The sequence below is a fragment of the Chironomus tepperi genome, unplaced genomic scaffold (genome assembly GCF_022539635.2).
Source record: "Chironomus tepperi strain 1889 unplaced genomic scaffold, CSIRO-AGI_Ctep_v1 contig_123, whole genome shotgun sequence".
NCBI lineage: Eukaryota > Metazoa > Arthropoda > Insecta > Diptera > Chironomidae > Chironomus > Chironomus tepperi.
Genome location: NW_027226245.1, coordinates 886748 through 905730, shown reverse-complemented (window position 1 = coordinate 905730; position 18983 = coordinate 886748). Strand labels below are relative to the sequence as shown.

The window sequence follows — 18983 nt, the reverse complement described above, 5'->3', positions numbered from 1 at the left end:
AATGGAGGATGTCGAAGAGATTTGATAGGATCAAGTTCAACTAAACAATTTCTTAAAAGTCACTCTCAACAGAACAAGTTTGGAGAGCGGCAAAATGGTGCGATTTGCATTTCGACGTGAAAATGGGTTGGAATCAGTCGGCACGGTGCCGTCAGGACAGCTTTGCGTATTACCGTTAATGCGACAACATAGCGATGCTTCAGCAAACACATTGTGCTGTTCGGAGTTGTGAACAAATCACGAACCAAAGCATAGAAGCAAGAATGCTCTCAAAAAAGAGATCAACTAGACAATAAATACCAGACAATGAGCGTACTCATTTAAATGTGTCTAATCAATATAATTCATGTCTGTTCGGATCGTCAGAAACTCCAAGCATAACTTCAAATAAATCTGCTCATGATCTTGAATTAAAGCTAATACTAAATGCTCAAGTCGACAAAAATACGTTAGAACTAGTCATCAACTTTATATTAATATCCATTAGCTAGGTCTAATGCCGTTTTGCCAACTCGGGTTGACAAAAGACAAATCTTCTGAATTCTTAAAACCCAAAAATCCAAAAACATCAATGTGTAGCTATGTAGAGTCAGAACTCAAAGATGACTTGATTTCAAACTCTAAATCCTTTAACTCTGGCCTGCTTAAATTTCCCCGAATAGCACAACGAGTACGCTAAGCAACGCTATGTTGTCATATTGAGGGTAAGACACAAAGTTACCCTGACGACATCATGACGACTTATTTCGACCCATTTCTTCTATTTTTCTTCGGATGTTAATCTACTTCTAACCTAGATCTTATCTTGAAAGAGGTTGATTCTTTCCAATGCCTGACTAGCAACCCCTCAATGCATTTTGAAAATACTTAATGAAGTCAATCTTTAATGGGAACTAAAAACAAATGAATATTGTAACTACTACCCACAAAAAGTCTTTTCTCAACGCTTTATTTACACATTCTAGATTCTAATTTCCCGATAACAATTCATATTTCGTGAAAATTCCACACTTTACGATTATAGTCAGACATTAATGAATGAAGAAAATCAGAAAGAATTGATTCAATTAATTAAATTAAGTATCTGTTTAAGTATCTGTTTAAGTAACTTGTTTCCAAATTGGCAATATCAACGCATCACCATCTAAATATTCCCTATTCTTACAAAGCGTTCATGTTAATATGTCAATAAAAAATATATGCAAACTCAAACTTATTAACAATTTAGTGTATTCTGCATGAATATCCAATAAAATTGCCAAAATAAATTTTCCAACCTTATCAAAAATTTCCAACTTCGCAATTATCACCTGATAGGATGGTAAAATGTGTGATAAATACTTCTGAACAACCTTTTTACTTCATTCATGTCTCGTTCGAGAATGTAATATGATAATTCCAATATACCAATAAATAATTAAAACAAATAGTACGAAGAAATTTTATTATTTACTTCACAATTTCTTATTTGTGAGGTGTAATACCCGAGCGACATACTTAATGGAAGCAGCTTTCGGTTGACAACCATTTGGATGTCATTTGTCCTTCACAAGGAGCTCCTCGGGACTCTCTTTTTTATCCCGAGGCAACCATATTGTCCTTAAGGAGCTCTTCAGGAGACAACTCTGGAGTTTCGAGGAGCTCCCCGAGACAATCGTATGGACGCCATATGTCTTCTACAAGGAGATCCTCGGGACTTCCAAATTGTCTCGCGAGGAGCTCCTTAAGGATAAAAGACGTCCAAATGATTGTCTCGGTATAATAAAGGGAGTCCCGGGGAGCTCCCAGTGGAGGACAAATGGCGTCTATATGGCTGCCAAACGGGGGTGACTTCCATTTAGTATTAACAAAAAAAAGCTTCGGGGCCCTCGTGCGCCTCAGCACAAGGAAGTCAGTAAAATAAGTAAAAGAGATTTAGCAAACCCTTAAAAGCTCCCTGCCAAAGGCTTCATCATTTGTGTCACTCGGGATAATATGCCATTGGCACACAGAACAACAACTGTGAAAAGGGTCTCGAGTCATAACTTATTGCTAATAGGTTTCTTACCCTCTAAAAATTCATATAAAATAACAATCTAATATTACTTAAAATGTTTCTTACTTTCTCCTTATTTTTGCACTTACTCGCTCATTCACTTCTCTTTTGCTTCTTTATTTTCATCTTCATTTTTCGCCTTTAATTATCGTCGTTTCAATTCTTATCGTGTGAATAGGGGTGGGGGGAGGCAGGAAATGAAGAGGAAAAGTTTCTTTCTTTTCTACTTTTGCCTTTTTTTCTTTTCTTCCCCCAATTTTGCGTACTTTGTGCACCTTCTTGGAAAATGTGAATTGTAAAAACACTTTGGGGGTTATTATAAGAAGCTGAATAGAGTATGTTTGGTGATTTGGAATATTTTTAGGTTATTTTATTGAAATTGAACCCTTTTGTGAGGGGATTTCAAAGAAATTGGAAATATTGTGCAAACAAGTGACGATATTTTTGGAGTTTTGTGGATTAAACTGGTCTAAAGATGAATATTTGATCAAAATTTACTTGAATTTGTTGAATATTTTGATTAAATTTGAAAATCACTTGAATTGACGTATTTACTCACATTTTAACTAATTCTTCATATTTAATGATACTTGGACTTGTTTTTCAATTGATTTACACAAAATTACAGTTATTAACCCACTAATTAATTAAAGTTTCACGTTTTTGAAAATTTGTCAGAATTTTTACAAAAATGTTTGTTTACTATGATGTGTCTTGAATGAAATTTGAAATAAAACGTTAAAAAATCGAAAGATAATGTGTCTTAGCTAAGAGAAATAAGAAATGACTTGAAAATAGCCATTATTCCTCCAAACTTCTTTCTTAATCCATAATAATCTCAAAATATACAACAAAAGCATCAACAAATGCGCCTTTTTTTGTTATCCCAGCCCACTCACTCCTGTCACAATCTCATCAATAAAATAAAAGTTATGGAGAGGTAAAACATAACAAAAAAGGTAAAATAGACCCTGGGAAATGCGTTTTCGCAACTCCATATATCCTCCTATTTTTTTTTACCCCTCTTAGCTCGCTAAAAGGTCTTCCGCATCACATCACGCTCTAAGGCATATTAACAGCATTCATTTTTCATTCAAATATTACCTTACCAGCCCATTTTTATGACAACAATCTACAGTCATCCTACTCCTTCGACCTCCCACATTCCCATTCATTCATTCATTCATTCTTACATACTTATTTTGAAAGCATATATATTAAAGGAGACTGAGCTACAATACAATATACTTTATAGCACACAGTTAAAAGTATTGTGAGTGAGAAAAGTGCCTTAAAAGCATATACACAAAGAATAAAGCAACAGCAGCAGTTGGATGAATTGTTGTGTGGAATTAGGGATGGCAGAAGGGGTAGGTTAGGGGTAATTGGGTTAATCATCTGTTTTCTAAAGGAATTGGTGTTTAAATTGAGGAAATTGATCCAGAATTGAAGGAAAATTGAGGAAAACACAGGAATTGACCCAATGTCCTACCCCTGACTACATCCCTACCTCCAAACACAAAAGTTGTGGCAAAAAAAAATGAAATTTTTGCTTATAAGCTGAGAATAAAATTGTAAAAAGATACATTATTAAAAGCGCAAAGAAAGGAGTTGAATGTACAGAAATGTAAATGTATAAAAGAAACACACAAAAGGCATCAAAAAAGAGATAGAAGGAAGGGCAAAAGTTAGATGATTATGAGTTTGAAATAAGAATAAACAGTAAACAGCATTTGGTGCTAAGGAAGAAACAACATTTTTTTTTGTGGGGCTTCAAGTTTAATGAGATTGGTTAAAGATTCTCACGGAGGAATCTGGCTTTTCTTTTGAAAATAACACAAAACTTCTGGTCTTTATTTTTGTTGCTTCGTTAAATAAATAATAAGAAGTCTTGAGAAGTTTACAGGCAAAACTCATATTTTGCAATGATTTGCAACATTTTGGATGGAAAATATTGTTTTTGTGCTTGATGTTGTAAATTTACATTGTTTGTTGTTTTGCTAAATTTTCATCTTGATAAGTTTTGGACGATAAAAAATTTGAATTTCTTGAAAAATTAATTTTTAATGTTGAATTTAATCAAAAGTTTGTTTTTGAAGTTTTTGAGGTTCTTTTGCAAATTTCTTAAGCAGTTTTTAGTTTGATAACATTCAAATTGTGTCAACTAGGGAAATTTTCGTCATCTCAGTCAGAAATTACTAGAATTTCTGTCATCTCGGTCAAAAAGTCTCTAAAATTTTCTTATCTCGGCAAAAATTTTGGACTGTTTTGTCATCTTGACAAGAAAATTTCTCTTATTTTGTCATCTCGGTAGGAAAAATTCATCTTAGCGAAACATTTTAAAGATTTTCTACAGAAAGTCATATGAATCCATTTCCAACAAACACTCAGACTATACAATTTCTCATCCTCCCAACAAAAAAAATCAAAGACTTTTTTCCATCAATTATATTCTTTTGCTTGAACACTCAACCTCAATTTGTCAAAAAATTTCAAGTTTTTTTTTATTTCCGTTGTATCCACCATACAATCATAATTTAACTAATTTCTACTTCTTTTCTTAAAGATTTTTTTTCTTTAAATTCCTTTACAACATAGAGAGATTGTACACAAATATACGAGAAATCATGACACAAGAAAAGTATCTTCCAAGAGCAATGGCGTGTTTTAAGAAAAGGCGTCTCGTAAGAAGGCAATTTTCCTCTTTTTATACGTAGTTAAGGGAAAGATTCTTTTGCTAGAATGGAAATAAGAAGTATAGAAAAAAATCGTAAGGATTTTCATCATCATCATCATCATGCACATACAAGGAAAAATTGTATAACAAAGAAGTAAGCCAAGGAACTTATTTTCTCTCTCATTTTTTTAAGGAACAAGAATGAACGAAGAAATTACGTTATTTACGAGTCGATCTTTTTTATGTGTTTTTTTTTTTTTTATTTAATGTCTCGCGTCGTAGTCAAGGAAAAGGAATGGAAGATAAGAATGGAACAAAAAAAAATATTTTTTAAGGATTTTTTATAGGAAAATATTTATTTCTCTTTTTTCGTATTTTATTTTGTGTGTTTTTGACTCTAAGACGCTCATTTAATTTGCTTTTTTCATTTCCCTACTCAATTCTTACATTTAATACTCAATATTCTGTGTTCTTAGTTGAATATTTGGTTGATTTTGAAATTGAAATCAATTAATTTTGAACTTTTTAAAGCGACGATTCAAAATTTGAACTTTTTAATTGATATTTAGGTTCAAAATTTAAAAGTTATGTCCATTTTTCAAAGCAAAAATTAGCAATTTGAACTTTTACCGGAAATGTAAGTTCAAATTTTAAAAATTCTGTCAGTTTTTTAAAGCAACGATTCAAAGTTTGAACATTTAATAGAAAATAAGTTTCAAATTCAAATTATTTTTGACCGTTTCAGTCTTAAATTCAAAAATCCTTCAATTTCTCCTACTTTTTTGACTCAAATTCTTAGCAAATCTAAAAATCAGCTCTGACACATCCGCCTTAAGCTATGTACAGCATGGATGCACCACATACACTATGTACAAAGTTAAAATTTTCCTTTTTCTTTCTATTTTTAAAAGCACATAGTGGTGTGGGCAACGTTGCTCAATATAAGAATCATGTTTTAGATGTAAGATGAAGGCAGACAATCGATAACCATGAGAATATTTTCCCTCCACTGCCGTTTCTGCTTACTTACCAAAAAAGAAAAAAAAAAATGTTTCCTTTTTTTTATTATTTTTATTTTTCCTCTCATTCGTGGTGTTGTTGTTGTTGAAGAAAATATTGTAGAAAATAAAATAAATACGTAGATAATTGCATTAAGAAAATGGTTTCGTCCCTTTTTTCTTTCTTTCCATATTTTGACTATGTTTGGTACATTTTTATGTTTTTAGCTTATTTTTATGGACGAAAATTTTGTGTCTAATTATGAATTTTTGATTAATGTTTTCTATTATTTCAGTAGAAAAAATAATTTTATGACGGCAGAAGTTGTCAATTTTCAGGAAATTAATTTTTATGAGTTTTGATAGTGAGCCTGTAATTTTTTGATAATTAAGCTGTGCTATCAGCATGAGGTATTCATTAATTGCTTTCTAGTGGTACCCTGTGATGCTATTTATAATTTTATTAACATAAATTGTGCTTTGATAAGCTTTAATTGACATTTATTGGCTTGGTTTTTGATTTTAAGTAGTTTTTAATGTTTTAATGTATTAACGGTTGAATGACATTTAAATTTGAAAACCCTCCATGTAAAATCTCTACAAAATTAGAATTCAAAATTGAAAAATTCGTTAAATTTGAATTGTTTTTCGTAGACATTTCAATTTTTTTCAGAAAATTTATAAATAAATTCAATTATTGAGCAATTTGATTAGTCAAAGTACATTCTAGACCTAGTATGTAGCTTGATTTAGTGAATATAATAGTTAAAATCACTTCCAGTAAAGAATAAACTGTGAAATTTTAAAGATCCAGTAGATTTCATATAAATTTTAAAAAAATAAGATCCAGCTAGCAATAAAAATTCCGTTTCTGTTCCATACAGACAAGTGAAATGACAACAAAGCAATCCTAGCAACCGTATTAAAGTCATCTTAAAGCACAAAACTTCCACTAACTTTCCAGAAAAGATTTTTGATCGTAATTTATGGCCATGTCATTTTTGAAGAATCGGCAATTAGTAAAATTACTGTAGAAAAAAAAAATGCGGAAAACTGATCTCTCTGTTACTGTACATAGTCCCCCCTGCACTCCAATACACAAAAAAATTCCATAGAACATTCTTCTTATTTTAAAATTAATGGATTGCAATTCTCAAATTAATGTTTGGTCATTTTTCTCGGGTTCGCAACGGAACTAGCAACGAAATACAGACCAAAGAATGTGCTTCGGTTTATGCTTATCTGGTATACGTACTGAATCTAATTTAATTCAATATTTTTATGTACTTACTTAAAATTTTTACCCCATGTCCCATCATGTGCGAAAAAATTCTCGAAGCTATACTCAATGTCTGTAAATGAACATTACAGGACAAATCTGTGCACAGTAAAAAAAAATACGAGAGCTTTTTTTTATTTTTATTTCCTTACAAGGCCGCCCGCAATATAAAGCCACTCACTATAGGCAGCGAAAATGCCATTAAATTCCATCACATTCATCGCATTGTGAACAAAAAAAAGAAGGCAAAAATGGAATTCTTTTTTTTCTTTTCTTTTGCGTGTTCTCGTCATTATCCTTTATTTTTTTGCCGAGGAACAACAGGCCTGAAATGTGTATGCATGGAGAAAGACAACATGTAATGGAGTAAAGAGACTTAAAAAAGAGAGAAAAAATGTGCAAGTAGCAAACGACTGTGTAGGTGGATAAAATTTATTAGCTCCTTTTTGTCTAAATCTGGCAATAAATTTTGGTATAGGCATTAAATGATAAACGTTTTCTATTTTTGTGTCTTGTGATGAAGAGAAAATTTTTAAAAAGGGGTTCGTATTTTAAAGAAGATTTTGTGGATGAGAATTTGATTTTCTTAGAGAAATTGGCATGGCAGCGTATTTAGCAATTTAAAGACATTTTAAATCTTTAATTTAATGTTTTGCTCTTAAATTTGTCATAAAAATCTAACGGATATTTGATTTTTGAATTTTTGCATCTCTTAACGAATCATTTTTAGAATTTTCGCATCTTTTAAATTGTAGAGTTTTACATTTTTGAACTTCAATCGAAAAATTCTTCATTTAAAGTTAAATACAGTGAAATATTGGTGAATTTAAAGAATTCCTATCTAAATGGTTGCTGTGGATCATTTAATAACATAGCAACTAACTGAAACGTTATCAAATTGACTTAATTTATTGAAAATAATTGGCTTCTTAGAAACATTTTGACTTAAAATGATTTTCATTGAAGAAAACAAGCAAAATTTGATGAATTCCATTGAAATTCAATTCTTCAACAAGCCTACTATGAAATAAATGAATTGATTAGCATTATAAACTATAATGGATGTTGCCTGGATATTTATCAAAGAAATTGAAACAAACATCCAGATAAAAATTTAAATAATTGTAAAATCAACTAGAAATCTCTCGAGATCAAAGCATAAGAATACTTACACGTAAGTAAAACACAACAGACTTCAACAATTCCCCTTTTTATTTCATCACATCTCATTTTCCATCAACATATACCAGATTTTCCATCCTGGATCTTAATAAAATTCATCAATCACGAACTTAAACCCCTCAAAAAAATCAGACAAAATGCAAATAAAATCACAATTCCCCCAACAAAAGCAGTATTAATGAGAAACAGAGCAATAAGGAAGAGAAGTGAACACACCTTATAAGTGTATACATGCATGAATGCCACGGAAATTTTGTGGAACGTTTTTTTGTGTGAAATAAAATAAAAAAGAAAGAGGTGAAGAAGAGTAGGAAATGAAATTAAAAAGGAATTCACACCATGACCCAATTTTAGCGACGAGGTAATTAAGACAGAGGGAAGAATTATTCACATATATCCTTTATATGTATGTCTGTTGCTTCACAACTTTGTCGTTTCTTGTTTCCTTTCTTTCTAGACTTTTTTTTATATAAAACCACAAACAGCACAAGTGCCATAAACATGAAGACATACATAAAAAACTTTTAATATACACACACATCAGATCATATCATATATCACAAAAGGAACCAAATCACTCATCAATCAATCATGATAAATATAAATCACCAATTCCATCGATATTTTATATATTTCTTTTTTTTTTCTTCATCGTATATACAGGAAGAATTGGAACTGCTCACATATCGAGATGGAAAATAGAGATTTCCTTTCAACCACTTAACGCCACACAGTAAGAGACAAAAAAAGAAGCAATTTAATTGAATGATGATTCCAATTTTTATATATATATATATCTGTGACTATGCACAAAACCACACACATATTCTAACTTCTGTTATGGAATTTTAATTTCTTATTCTTTCTTTTTTTCTACTTACAGAACAACAGAAAAACACAACTTGTTATCAGTAAATCCGAAAACTAAATGAGAAGAATGCGAGCATTCGTGATGTGAAAATATTCTTTCGTCCTGCAGAAAAAGCTCTACTCAAATATGTGCGGCAGTGGAACAACAATAATGCAAAAAAAAAAAAAGTCCTGGATTCGCTCTCTTTCGCTCTTACGAATGTTGCAATTTTTAAAACGAGAGAGAAAAACGTCGGAAAAAAAGGAATGTTGAGCTAGCTCGGAATTGAATGATTTTCATGTGCTTTTCCTCACCCAGACATCAATTTTTGTCAGGATTTTCACACTATGCGGCTTACTCTCGTGAGAATCGAATGAGATTTTCAGATTTTTTTGTTGTTTGACTCTCTGAGAGGACAAAAGCTTCCGAATTTTCCACATAATCGAGGCACATGCGTTTTTAATACAACAGATTTTCTTCTCTGTATCTCACCGGCATCAAAATGAACATCAAAGGATATTTTCTTTTTTTAACTGAATTTATTGCATTTTTTTTTTCTTGTTTTAAATTCTTACAAAGTTTTTTTTTGTTTTGTTTTTTTCATTAATTTTTATCATCTACTAGAATTTTTGTTTCTGTTCTTTTAAAACCCATATATAGTTTTCTTAATTCTTCTGAGTTATTCTTGTTTTTTATTTCTTTTTATTATTGTATGTGTATGCGCGTTTTTCTTCATTTCTTATCCTTATGTATAGGAGCAGGAAAATAATTTCTCATTTCTATTTATCTTCCCTTCTCTTTCCCTTGGATGAATTTTGTGTGGATTTTCCTTCGAGATAGTGGAAATTGAATCTTTGAATTTAATTTTTGAGTTTTTTGGTTCACAATTTAAATATTTGAAATTTCTAAGACTCAAATTTGAACTTTTAAAATTTTCTAATTTTAAATGTAAATTTTTGACGAACTTTAATTCAAATCTTAAATTTTGAAGTCTTTTAAAATTTGAATTTTGAATTTTTCAATTCATTTAAATTCAATTTCTAAATTTATGATCTTTTGAATTTTGAATAAATTTAAAAAGTTTTGGAATTTTTATTAAAGTTTGAAATTCTAGTCAAAACTCACAAAAAATTTAAAAAAATGTAAAAGATTTAAATTTTAAAACTTTTCAAAATCCAAAATTTGAAGTTTTGATTCAATTTTCAATTATTGAAATTTTCAAGTTCAAAATTTGAGCATTTTAAATTTCAAAATTTCATTTTCTCAACTTTTTTTAAACAAATATAAATTTTCAAACTTTTTTGAATCAAAATTTGAAATTGCATTTTTTTTTTTAATTTAAAAACTCAACTTCAGCATGATCGTTTCAATTTGAACTTTTAAAAACTCAACATTTGATTGCTCGAAATTTTTAACTTTTAAAATCAAAAACTATAGTTTTCATTTTAAATTTAGAATTTTTTTTTGATTTTTAGAAAATTTCTAAATTTAAAAAATTTATCATCAAATTTTGAGTATTTTCAAAATTCTTGAACTTTTCAATACAAAAATCTTTTGAAATTCATTCAAAAATTCCTCAAAATTTACTACAATTCCAAAGTCATCCATCAAAACTTTCTCCAAAAAGTGAAAACTTTCCATTTTATAAAAAATGCCACCCACCACATAATGTGTTGTGTAATGATTTTAAAATGTTCTCTTTCATTAAAAAATAAATGAATTTTTATATTTATAATATGTCTTAATGATACAAGTTTTTTTTTTTATACTTTTACTTATACTTCTTATTTTACAACATCATTATTATGTAAACAGCTTGTATCTCTTTGTAAAGGACTCACTTTTCTTCCTCGTCTTCTCTCTTTGCTTATCATCTTAATATATTCATTTTCTTCTCATTTTGCTTTTTTATTTCATTAATGATATATTCAACTCTATTTGATTTACTCTTTGACAGAGCTCGGAGTCGACTTCAATTTTGTATCAAGTAAGTCAAAATCATGTCAAACTTAAATTTTAATTCCAAAATCCAAGTCAACTCTAAGCTCTGATTCATGGCATTACTCATACAATCTTGATGTAACAAAAACTTTTGAAATAATAAAATTAAGAAATAAATGAATAGGAATTCAGAAAGAAATGAAATTAAGATTTTAATTAATTTAACAACAAGGTGTGAAAACTCCCAAATATGTCAAAAATCTAAACACTTCCATATTGAGTCATCCAAAGATATCTAAGAACAGATTGAAATTTGTGCGAAATTCTCTGTTAGCACTTGTGAAGTATAACATTTCATACAAATTTCAATCGATTCCTAACAAACTCAATTTTGTTTTCGAACTCTTCTAATTGAACATTCTTAAAAACATTTGTAGAGTAAAAATTTAATTGAATTTTTGATTTGAGATTTTCAAAACAATAAAACCATACAATTCCATATTCTATTGCTTTTGTATTCTATTATTCAATTGTTTAACTTTATGAAACTGTTAAAATGTTTTTGTGCTGTAATATTTAATCTTTTTTTTTTCAACTTTCAACTGTGATGTGCGTTCTGGGGTATTGTGTGTTACAGGAGAGGGATTTTAAAGTTAGATTTTGTAATTCAGAGCTGAATTCCGAGTCAACTTCGAGCATTAGTTTCCAATTTAGAGGTCGAAGTTGACTCAAACTTTATATGGAGTTGAGTCTACTTGAGTCAATTTTTTCATACAAAATCCGAGTCGACTTCGATATCTGGTTTTTATCAAACCTCGAAGTCGATTCGGCTCAACTCTTGAAACTCAAATCAAATCGACATAATTGTATGTAATTGTAAACTTCACAAGTGAAAGCAGAAATTAATTTTGTAAAATTAAATTACTTCTATTAGTCAAGTTGGAGTTGACTCGAAGCTGACTTTGAATGGACTAGTCGTCCATTCTCAGCCACAAAACCATAAAAGAACATTAGTCCAATTTATAAAAAAATTTGCAAGCGTTTCCAAAAATGAAAATTATTTCTTCAAAAAATGTTCTATAAATTTTTATTCATTTTCTTTTACATCAAATCATACCGAGTGAAAATAAAAATATAATAATATAATATTAGCGATCAAATTTTTTTTTTTGTTTAACTTAACAGACTAAAGAAAAAAAAAAAAAATTTTATGTGTATGAATAAAGATAAAGGAAATAAAATTAATTATATTTTTTTTATCATCTTGATTTTTTTTTTGTTTAAATAGGATAGAAGATATTTTGAAAAATGAAAAATAATAGAGGAAATAAGAATAATTTTCTAATATAAAACGATATGACTTCATTGTCAACGATTATTAAACTTCTAAAATCCTCAATTTTTTTTGTGTGTTTTTATGATTGAAATCCATGAATAGTTATTACTTCTTTGATGTTCTAACAAAAATAATAAAATTTTGAAATCTGTGTGTAAAAAGGTCAAAATAAGTTCTCATATGAGTAAAATCCTTGGTTTACTCTCATCGGAAGTTGAATTGGTCCTTTTTGGATCTATTTCTTTTGTATCTGTTATTATTCTTCTTAAACTTTGATTTAATCCATAATTGTTAATGACGTGCACGGTAATATATTGCACTCGCATCGTTCTCATTTAATCCAGCACGGCGAGCATTTTTGTACGCTTCGTTTGCAATTGTTGTCAATGGCATTGGATTGTTTAGGCTGTCAGACATATTAATAGCTAAACGGAGATCTTTTTGCATGTGTTGGAGTGGTAAGTTGATTTGCGAGAAGCGTGTGTCGATCATTGCTGGAATTGAGAAGTAAGAAAAATGCTTGTTAGTTTTTAACGTACTTTAGAAATTTAAAATTTAACGGCTTTCAAAAATTTGAATTCAAACCGTTTTCAAAATTTAACGGCTTTTTAAATCAAAAACTCACCAAGTCCTTTATCCATAATTAAGTCTGATCTTAAATTTGTGTTTGACATAACTTCCAAGAACGTGTCTGTTTGTAATCCGGCCTTTTCAGCTAAACAACAAAATAAAAGTTGATGACATTAGCAAATTCCATTCAATGCACACAAGTATATCATATTTACCTAAAGCTAATGAGTCAGCTAATCCAGCAATTGTAATGCCTGTAATTGTTTGAAGCACTAAGTTCATTTTCGTAGCATTGCCAGTATCACCAACAAAGAATGAATTTCGTCCCATAGCTTCAAAGCATGTCTGACATGAATCAAATAATTGTTTATTTCCAGCAGCCAAAATTATGAGTTTTCCTTCCTCAGCCTGTGCCTTTGTACCATGAATTTGTGCTTCCAAATATTGCATGCCGATATCATTTAATGCACTCTCAATATCTTTGGAAGTGTCGGCATCGATCGTTGTCATTTCAACGAAACCTTTTTCACGTACGAGTTCTGGTGGAAGTGAGGCGACTCCATACTGTCCAAATATAGTCTGGAAATGTAAGGAATTGTGGTAAAATCAAGAAATTAACTAAATACAAATTTAAATCCGAGGATTAAAAATTAAATCCTACGATTTAAAATAATCCAAGGATGTAAGGACTAAAATTCAGTCTAGATTCTTACGAGACAATTTAACTTACATCTTTTAAGGCTTGAGGATCAGACACGCAACTAAATGTAATATCAGCATGTTCAACAACGTCACTTGGCGTTAACATAACTGTTGCACCACATTTTTCAAACTTCTTTGTCTTATCATGCGTTCTATTATATACGCACACATCATGTCCAGAATTAATAAGATTCTTGACAATTCCACTCCCCATAATTCCAAGACCAATAAAACCAAATTTACTTGACGATGCCTTAATATTTTTTGACTTTAATGTCTCTGTGATTGTCTCAACATCCAATTCCTCTAAATCAGGCTTTGATTGACTGAATATGTCAGGACGATCAATAACAGCACGAGCAACACGTGACCTAGGCACTGGTGAGGAATATTCCTTTTGAGATGATGAAAAGTCTGAGCTCAATTCATTATTGTTATTGTGATTGCGTGCAATTGGACTTGATGGTATTGAGCGTTGACGTTTTGCTGGCACAACTTCCTCACTTTCATCTATGTCCAATTTCTTCTTCTTTGAACTCGCTTGTTTTGGCTTCTTTTGCTGTGGATTAGAATGATTAGTTGGGTGATTGATTATGAGGACATTGACTTACCGTTGAACGCTTAACTGGTATTACTTTATTTACTTTCTTTGGTGTCTCATCCTCACCGCTTTCAATGTGATTTTCGCCTTCATTCTCTTGAACTGGAACTTCCTCTGATGCATTTGATGGTCGAACTTTTGTGATTGACTTCTTTCTAGCGGGTGTGATGATAACGTCATTAGCCTGAAATATGTATGATCCAGATAAACACATAGGAAATTAAGGAATTAGTGCTGTAACTTACCGCTGGATTCTTCATATAAGCTTCAATCTCCCCAACAGCCTTATCAAAAGAATTTTTTGGTTTTCCTAATTTTACCATCTGTTCCTTGAAGTCTAAGTATGGATAAACGTTATTATCCTCAATCCAAGCGCTGTAAATAGAAGTTATAGTAAGCATCAAGAATGGCGCAAATTTGTTAAATTAACTTACTAGTTATGTGATCCAAAGAAATATACACATTGTGATTTTTCAGTCTTTTTAAGTTTATTCAATTGATCACTCGGCTCAACGATCTTAAAGGAATTAAAAATCAAAACATTAGAGATTGTTATGAATATGTAAAAAATTGTATAAACTTACTCGTCCTGGCCATGCACAGTAACCTTTCATCTTAGCCCTAAAAAACATAAATAAATCATTGTTTATCATTATAATATGCTATGTAATATGTAATATGAGCTTTAAAGGAACTTAATCTTGAGGTTAAAATCAATTTTAAATTATTGAGCGCCGAAAATTTAATTTCATTATTTTTATCATATTTAACACTAATTAATATCATAAAACATGTTTTAATGATTAGATCGCTCATTATGCTACTTGATGATGCACTTCACATACGTAGATAGTTTTGATAAGAACCGAAAAAACTGTTAGGAAAATTTTCTGTTTGTTTTTATTTTGTTAATTTCACTTACCATACAAGATCATTGATATTTAGCGACATTGTCTCATTCATATACGTCTCTAATTAACTAATAACTGGATTCTTTTGTTTTATCCCAACTGGATCTTTATTAATTCCAAATTTTTTAAATAAAAATTTAACAAAATTCAGCACCGATGCGCGTCCGTCACTAATTTTACTTTATAATCCGCTGCTGTGTACGCTTATTGAGATGAGTTGTGATATTGATAATAGATGTTAATTGATCTATTTTCTCATAGATTTGTCTTCTTTTTTGAAATATTAATTATTTTTATTGAGCGTCAATGTGTAAACAATCCTTTAATCCTTAGCAATCAACTATTTTTGAATTTTGTTGAAGCCTGGGCTTATAATGGAAAAATGATTTGCTGAATTAGAAATTTGAATTTTATTTTTCCGTTAGAATCATTTGGATTATTTTTGAAGAATTTATCGTTTATTAAAGCTGTACTAAGACTGTATTTTTGAACAACATATTTAAAAGTAGTCAATTCATCACCTTTAAGTCAGCATAATTAATAATATTCAATGATTTAGCCGAAAAACCTAAACGAATTTTTTTATCTGAAAAGTTCCAACGGAAAACAGTTTCAAATTTCAAAAAACCGTTATTTCTTTTATTTTTTTTATTGATAAATTTTTTTCTCTGTTTAATAATATTACATTCTTCTTTAAATATGAATGCTTCCCATGAATAAAAGATTTTTCCAAAAAAAAAACAAACTACTTTACTTAATAAAAAAGGAAATGATCTAGGTGAAAAATAAGAAAAACTTAATATAGATGAAGAAAAAATAATTTTTGTCCTAACTTTTTTTTTCGTGTTTCTTATAAAAATAACTGTTAAAAATATTTATCAGAACTTGATATTACTGCTGATTCATTTTTTTTTTGCACTTATGTATATATGAACCATTTACATGGTTCCATTTTCGGTATAATTTCCATATTCATAACAATATTTATTGAAATTAAGCGCAAAATAGACAGCAGCACAATCTTCTGATCCGAATCCCATCCTTTTGGCTGACTTAAAGACTTCCTTTGATGCACCAACTAATGGCAATGGTTGCTCTAATGTATCACCAAATTCAAGTGCCATTTTCAGATCATTTTGCATTGTATCAACTTTCTTGGATGGTTCACGGAATTTTTCGTCCACAATTACGAGTCCTTTTTCGGCAATAAAGTCTGAATTTAAATTACTCAAGCTAATGATTTCAAGTATGTCACGCAATTGAAGTCCAAGTGAATCAGCTAATGTCAATGCCTCTGTTAGTGCTGCTAATTGTACGCCAGCCATCGATTGAAGGACTAAATTCATTTTTACAGCAGTTTCTGGTTCCTCTCCCAAGTAGTATGTATTTTTAGCAAATGAATTAAAGCAGGTCTTACAGTCATCATGTAATGATTTCTCACCAGCTGATATGACAATTGATTTACCCTCTTTTACCTCAGATTTTGATCCTTGTATTTGTGCCTCTAAATAACGACAATCCTTCATCAAAACAGCACCGTGAATATCACGCGATGTCTCACAATCAACTGAACTTAACATTACCAAACCTTTTTCAATTCCACCACAATCAGCTGCAATAATACCACGTTCACCATCACATACAACTTCCTTGACTGCATCACAATCTGATACACAAATGAATGTGACATATGACTGCTCAAATACTTCACGCGGACTTCCAGCCATTGTGCATTTTTCAGTTATAAATGGTTCACATTTTGATTGTGTGCGATTATAAATGACAACTTCATGTCCGCTGGCTAATAAATTCTCCAAAATAGTACTTCCCATAAGTCCAACACCAATTAATCCATAAACATTCAATGAAGCTTCAGTACGACTTGGTGACTTTAATGCTTTAACAGCATCTGTAACGTCTGATCGACGTCTCGACTCTTCTGGATTCTTTTCATTTGGTTTTGGTGACGAAATTGGTGCTTGAGATGATTTTCTTGGTTTTTTAGCTGCTGGTTGTGCAGTTGGCTCAATGTCCATATCTTCATTGAGTAATGTGTCGGATTCACGAGTTGATTTGCGTTTTGTTTGAGGCACTTTTTCAGTTTTTGTTTTATCGACAGACTTACGGGATGTCTGTTGCGTAGATGTCTTTGATGGACTTGGCGATGATGGTACACTGTTGTCAGAAATTAAACTATCAAAATCAGCTTCAATATCATGCTTTATTTTTGGCTTCGGTGTACTTTTCTTCTTTTGGACTGGCGTTTTTGGTTCAAATAATGCTGAGAAATTCTCTGGATTCTCAATAAACGACTCAATATCGTTCATGGCTGCTGCAAAGAGATCTTTTGGTTTACCCTTTGCCTTCATTTCCTCTTTGAATTCATAAAATGGTTTTAAACTCTTTTCCTCAAGCCATGCACTGTAAAAAATGTAATTTATTTATCATGTTCTGGATGATTATGTGATAAAAACTTACTAGTTGTTAGATCCAAAGAAAAAGATACAGTGTTGTGTTGGACTTTTCTTTAATTTCGCAATTTGTGGTGTGTTGGGCTCAACAATTCGTCCTGGCCAGTGGCAATAGCTTGGCATTTTTGCCCTAAAATTATATTTGTTTACTTTAGTTGATTGTTATTAGGAGGTAAAATTTGCAAAGGTTAAAAAATGCCGTAATTTTAACAAATTTAGCTTGAAATTGACTGAAATTCAATACTTACCACACTAAATCATGCATTTTGAATGGAACTGATTTACTTTTGTCAGCCATAACTGTGTTAATTCAACTTTATTTTAAATAAAAATTTAATAAAATTCAGTACCGATAAGCGTCCGTCACTAATTTTACGTTATAATCCGCTGCTATTTAGGCTTGTTGGAACTTTTAAAAGCCTAGGCTTATAATGGAAAATGGCTTTGATGAGTTTGTAATTTGAGTGATAATGTATGAAATTGCTTTTGAAACTTATTCGTGCATTTATGGAAAGCTCATTACCTAACAATAAAGAGGAAATCAATACAATATGATTAAGATCCACAAATTATTTTTCACAGATTTAATTCGTTTTATCCTTCACAATCAACTCCTTTCGATTGACTGTTAATATCTCATCTTAGTGTCCTGTTATCTTAGTTATTTTCTGTATGCGTATCAAGAAAATAGCAAAATCCAGAAGATAATAAATTAATTAAATCGCTTGAAAAATATCAATCGTAAAAAACGGTTAAAAATATTTTGAAATAATTATCTTAGATTTTAGCACGACTTTAGCAAACGATGATTTGAATATTTTGTATCTGTTAATTTGTGGTATATTCTCAAAACACACAATTACATAACAATTAGAAGCTGTAATTTAGGACCTAATAAACCTATTCTACACCTTTAAGTCTCAAAATTGACAATATAATTAATTAAAAACGAATCTCTTAATTAACCGCCAAAAGAAATTTCGAAAATTCTACAAATTGTAGACTTTAAATCTCCGAAAGCGCTCTTTACCGCGGCTTTTGAAAGTAAATTTCAACTTTAGCCTAATTTTGTCAGTCTGACATGGTTTTTGTAAACATTAAACCTAATTTTTGTGTTTTGTGAATATTTATTGATTTTAACGGGATTAATTAGTGTAAATTGTACTTTGTTTGTGGATTTTTGTGAATAAACTGATAAAGTCGTGTTTTATGTTGCAAAGTGCATAAAAATTGACAAAATTAAAGAAAATTTCAAAGAAAACTCGATTACAATTCAAATGAGATCAGGTAATAACAAAAAAGATCCAGTGTTAAGCATAAATCATTAAAATAATTAAATTTGTGTAACAAAAGTGCGGCAAGTCGTGAATCAAGCGCTAATAAAGTGAGAATCAAGGTGTAAAGACTTTTTTACTTGTTAGATACAAAAG

The 18983-nt window shown here is 30.4% G+C and overlaps 2 protein-coding genes across 2 annotated transcripts; both read right to left on the bottom strand.

The window, feature by feature from the left end:
• Positions 1-12169: 12169 nt before the first annotated feature.
• LOC139087442 (cytokine-like nuclear factor N-PAC) lies at positions 12170-15264 on the bottom strand. Its single transcript, XM_070636247.1, has 9 exons — positions 15094-15264; positions 14756-14792; positions 14606-14688; positions 14417-14546; positions 14182-14355; positions 13599-14129; positions 13084-13447; positions 12924-13013; positions 12170-12792 (listed from the first exon to the last, which is right to left on the bottom strand). The coding sequence occupies exons 1-9, from the start codon at positions 15132-15134 to the stop codon at positions 12590-12592; spliced, it is 1653 nt and encodes a 550-aa protein (XP_070492348.1). The 5' UTR covers positions 15135-15264; the 3' UTR covers positions 12170-12589.
• A 492-nt stretch (positions 15265-15756) lies between these two features.
• LOC139087459 (cytokine-like nuclear factor N-PAC) lies at positions 15757-17949 on the bottom strand. The gene is made up of 3 exons (XM_070636264.1): positions 17802-17949; positions 17561-17683; positions 15757-17503 (listed from the first exon to the last, which is right to left on the bottom strand). The coding sequence occupies exons 1-3, from the start codon at positions 17849-17851 to the stop codon at positions 16021-16023; spliced, it is 1656 nt and encodes a 551-aa protein (XP_070492365.1). The 5' UTR covers positions 17852-17949; the 3' UTR covers positions 15757-16020.
• Positions 17950-18983: the final 1034 nt, after the last annotated feature.

What these genes read in the sequence shown, in the direction of transcription:
- LOC139087442 (XM_070636247.1), bottom strand. Translation starts at nt 15,134, where the DNA reads ATGAATGAGACAATGTCGCTAAATATCAATGATCTTGTATG. An exon ending in ACTGTGCATGGCCAGGACGA is followed by an intron (nt 14,689 to 14,755) that starts GTAAGTTTATAC and finishes AATTCCTTTAAG; the next exon opens with ATCGTTGAGCCGAGTGATCA. An exon ending in ATCCTCAAGCCTTAAAAGAT is followed by an intron (nt 13,448 to 13,598) that starts GTAAGTTAAATT and finishes TTACATTTCCAG; the next exon opens with ACTATATTTGGACAGTATGG.
- LOC139087459 (XM_070636264.1), bottom strand. Translation starts at nt 17,851, where the DNA reads ATGGCTGACAAAAGTAAATCAGTTCCATTCAAAATGCATGATTTAGTG. An exon ending in AAAATGCATGATTTAGTGTG is followed by an intron (nt 17,684 to 17,801) that starts GTAAGTATTGAA and finishes ATATAATTTTAG; the next exon opens with GGCAAAAATGCCAAGCTATT. An exon ending in TTCTTTGGATCTAACAACTA is followed by an intron (nt 17,504 to 17,560) that starts GTAAGTTTTTAT and finishes CATTTTTTACAG; the next exon opens with TGCATGGCTTGAGGAAAAGA.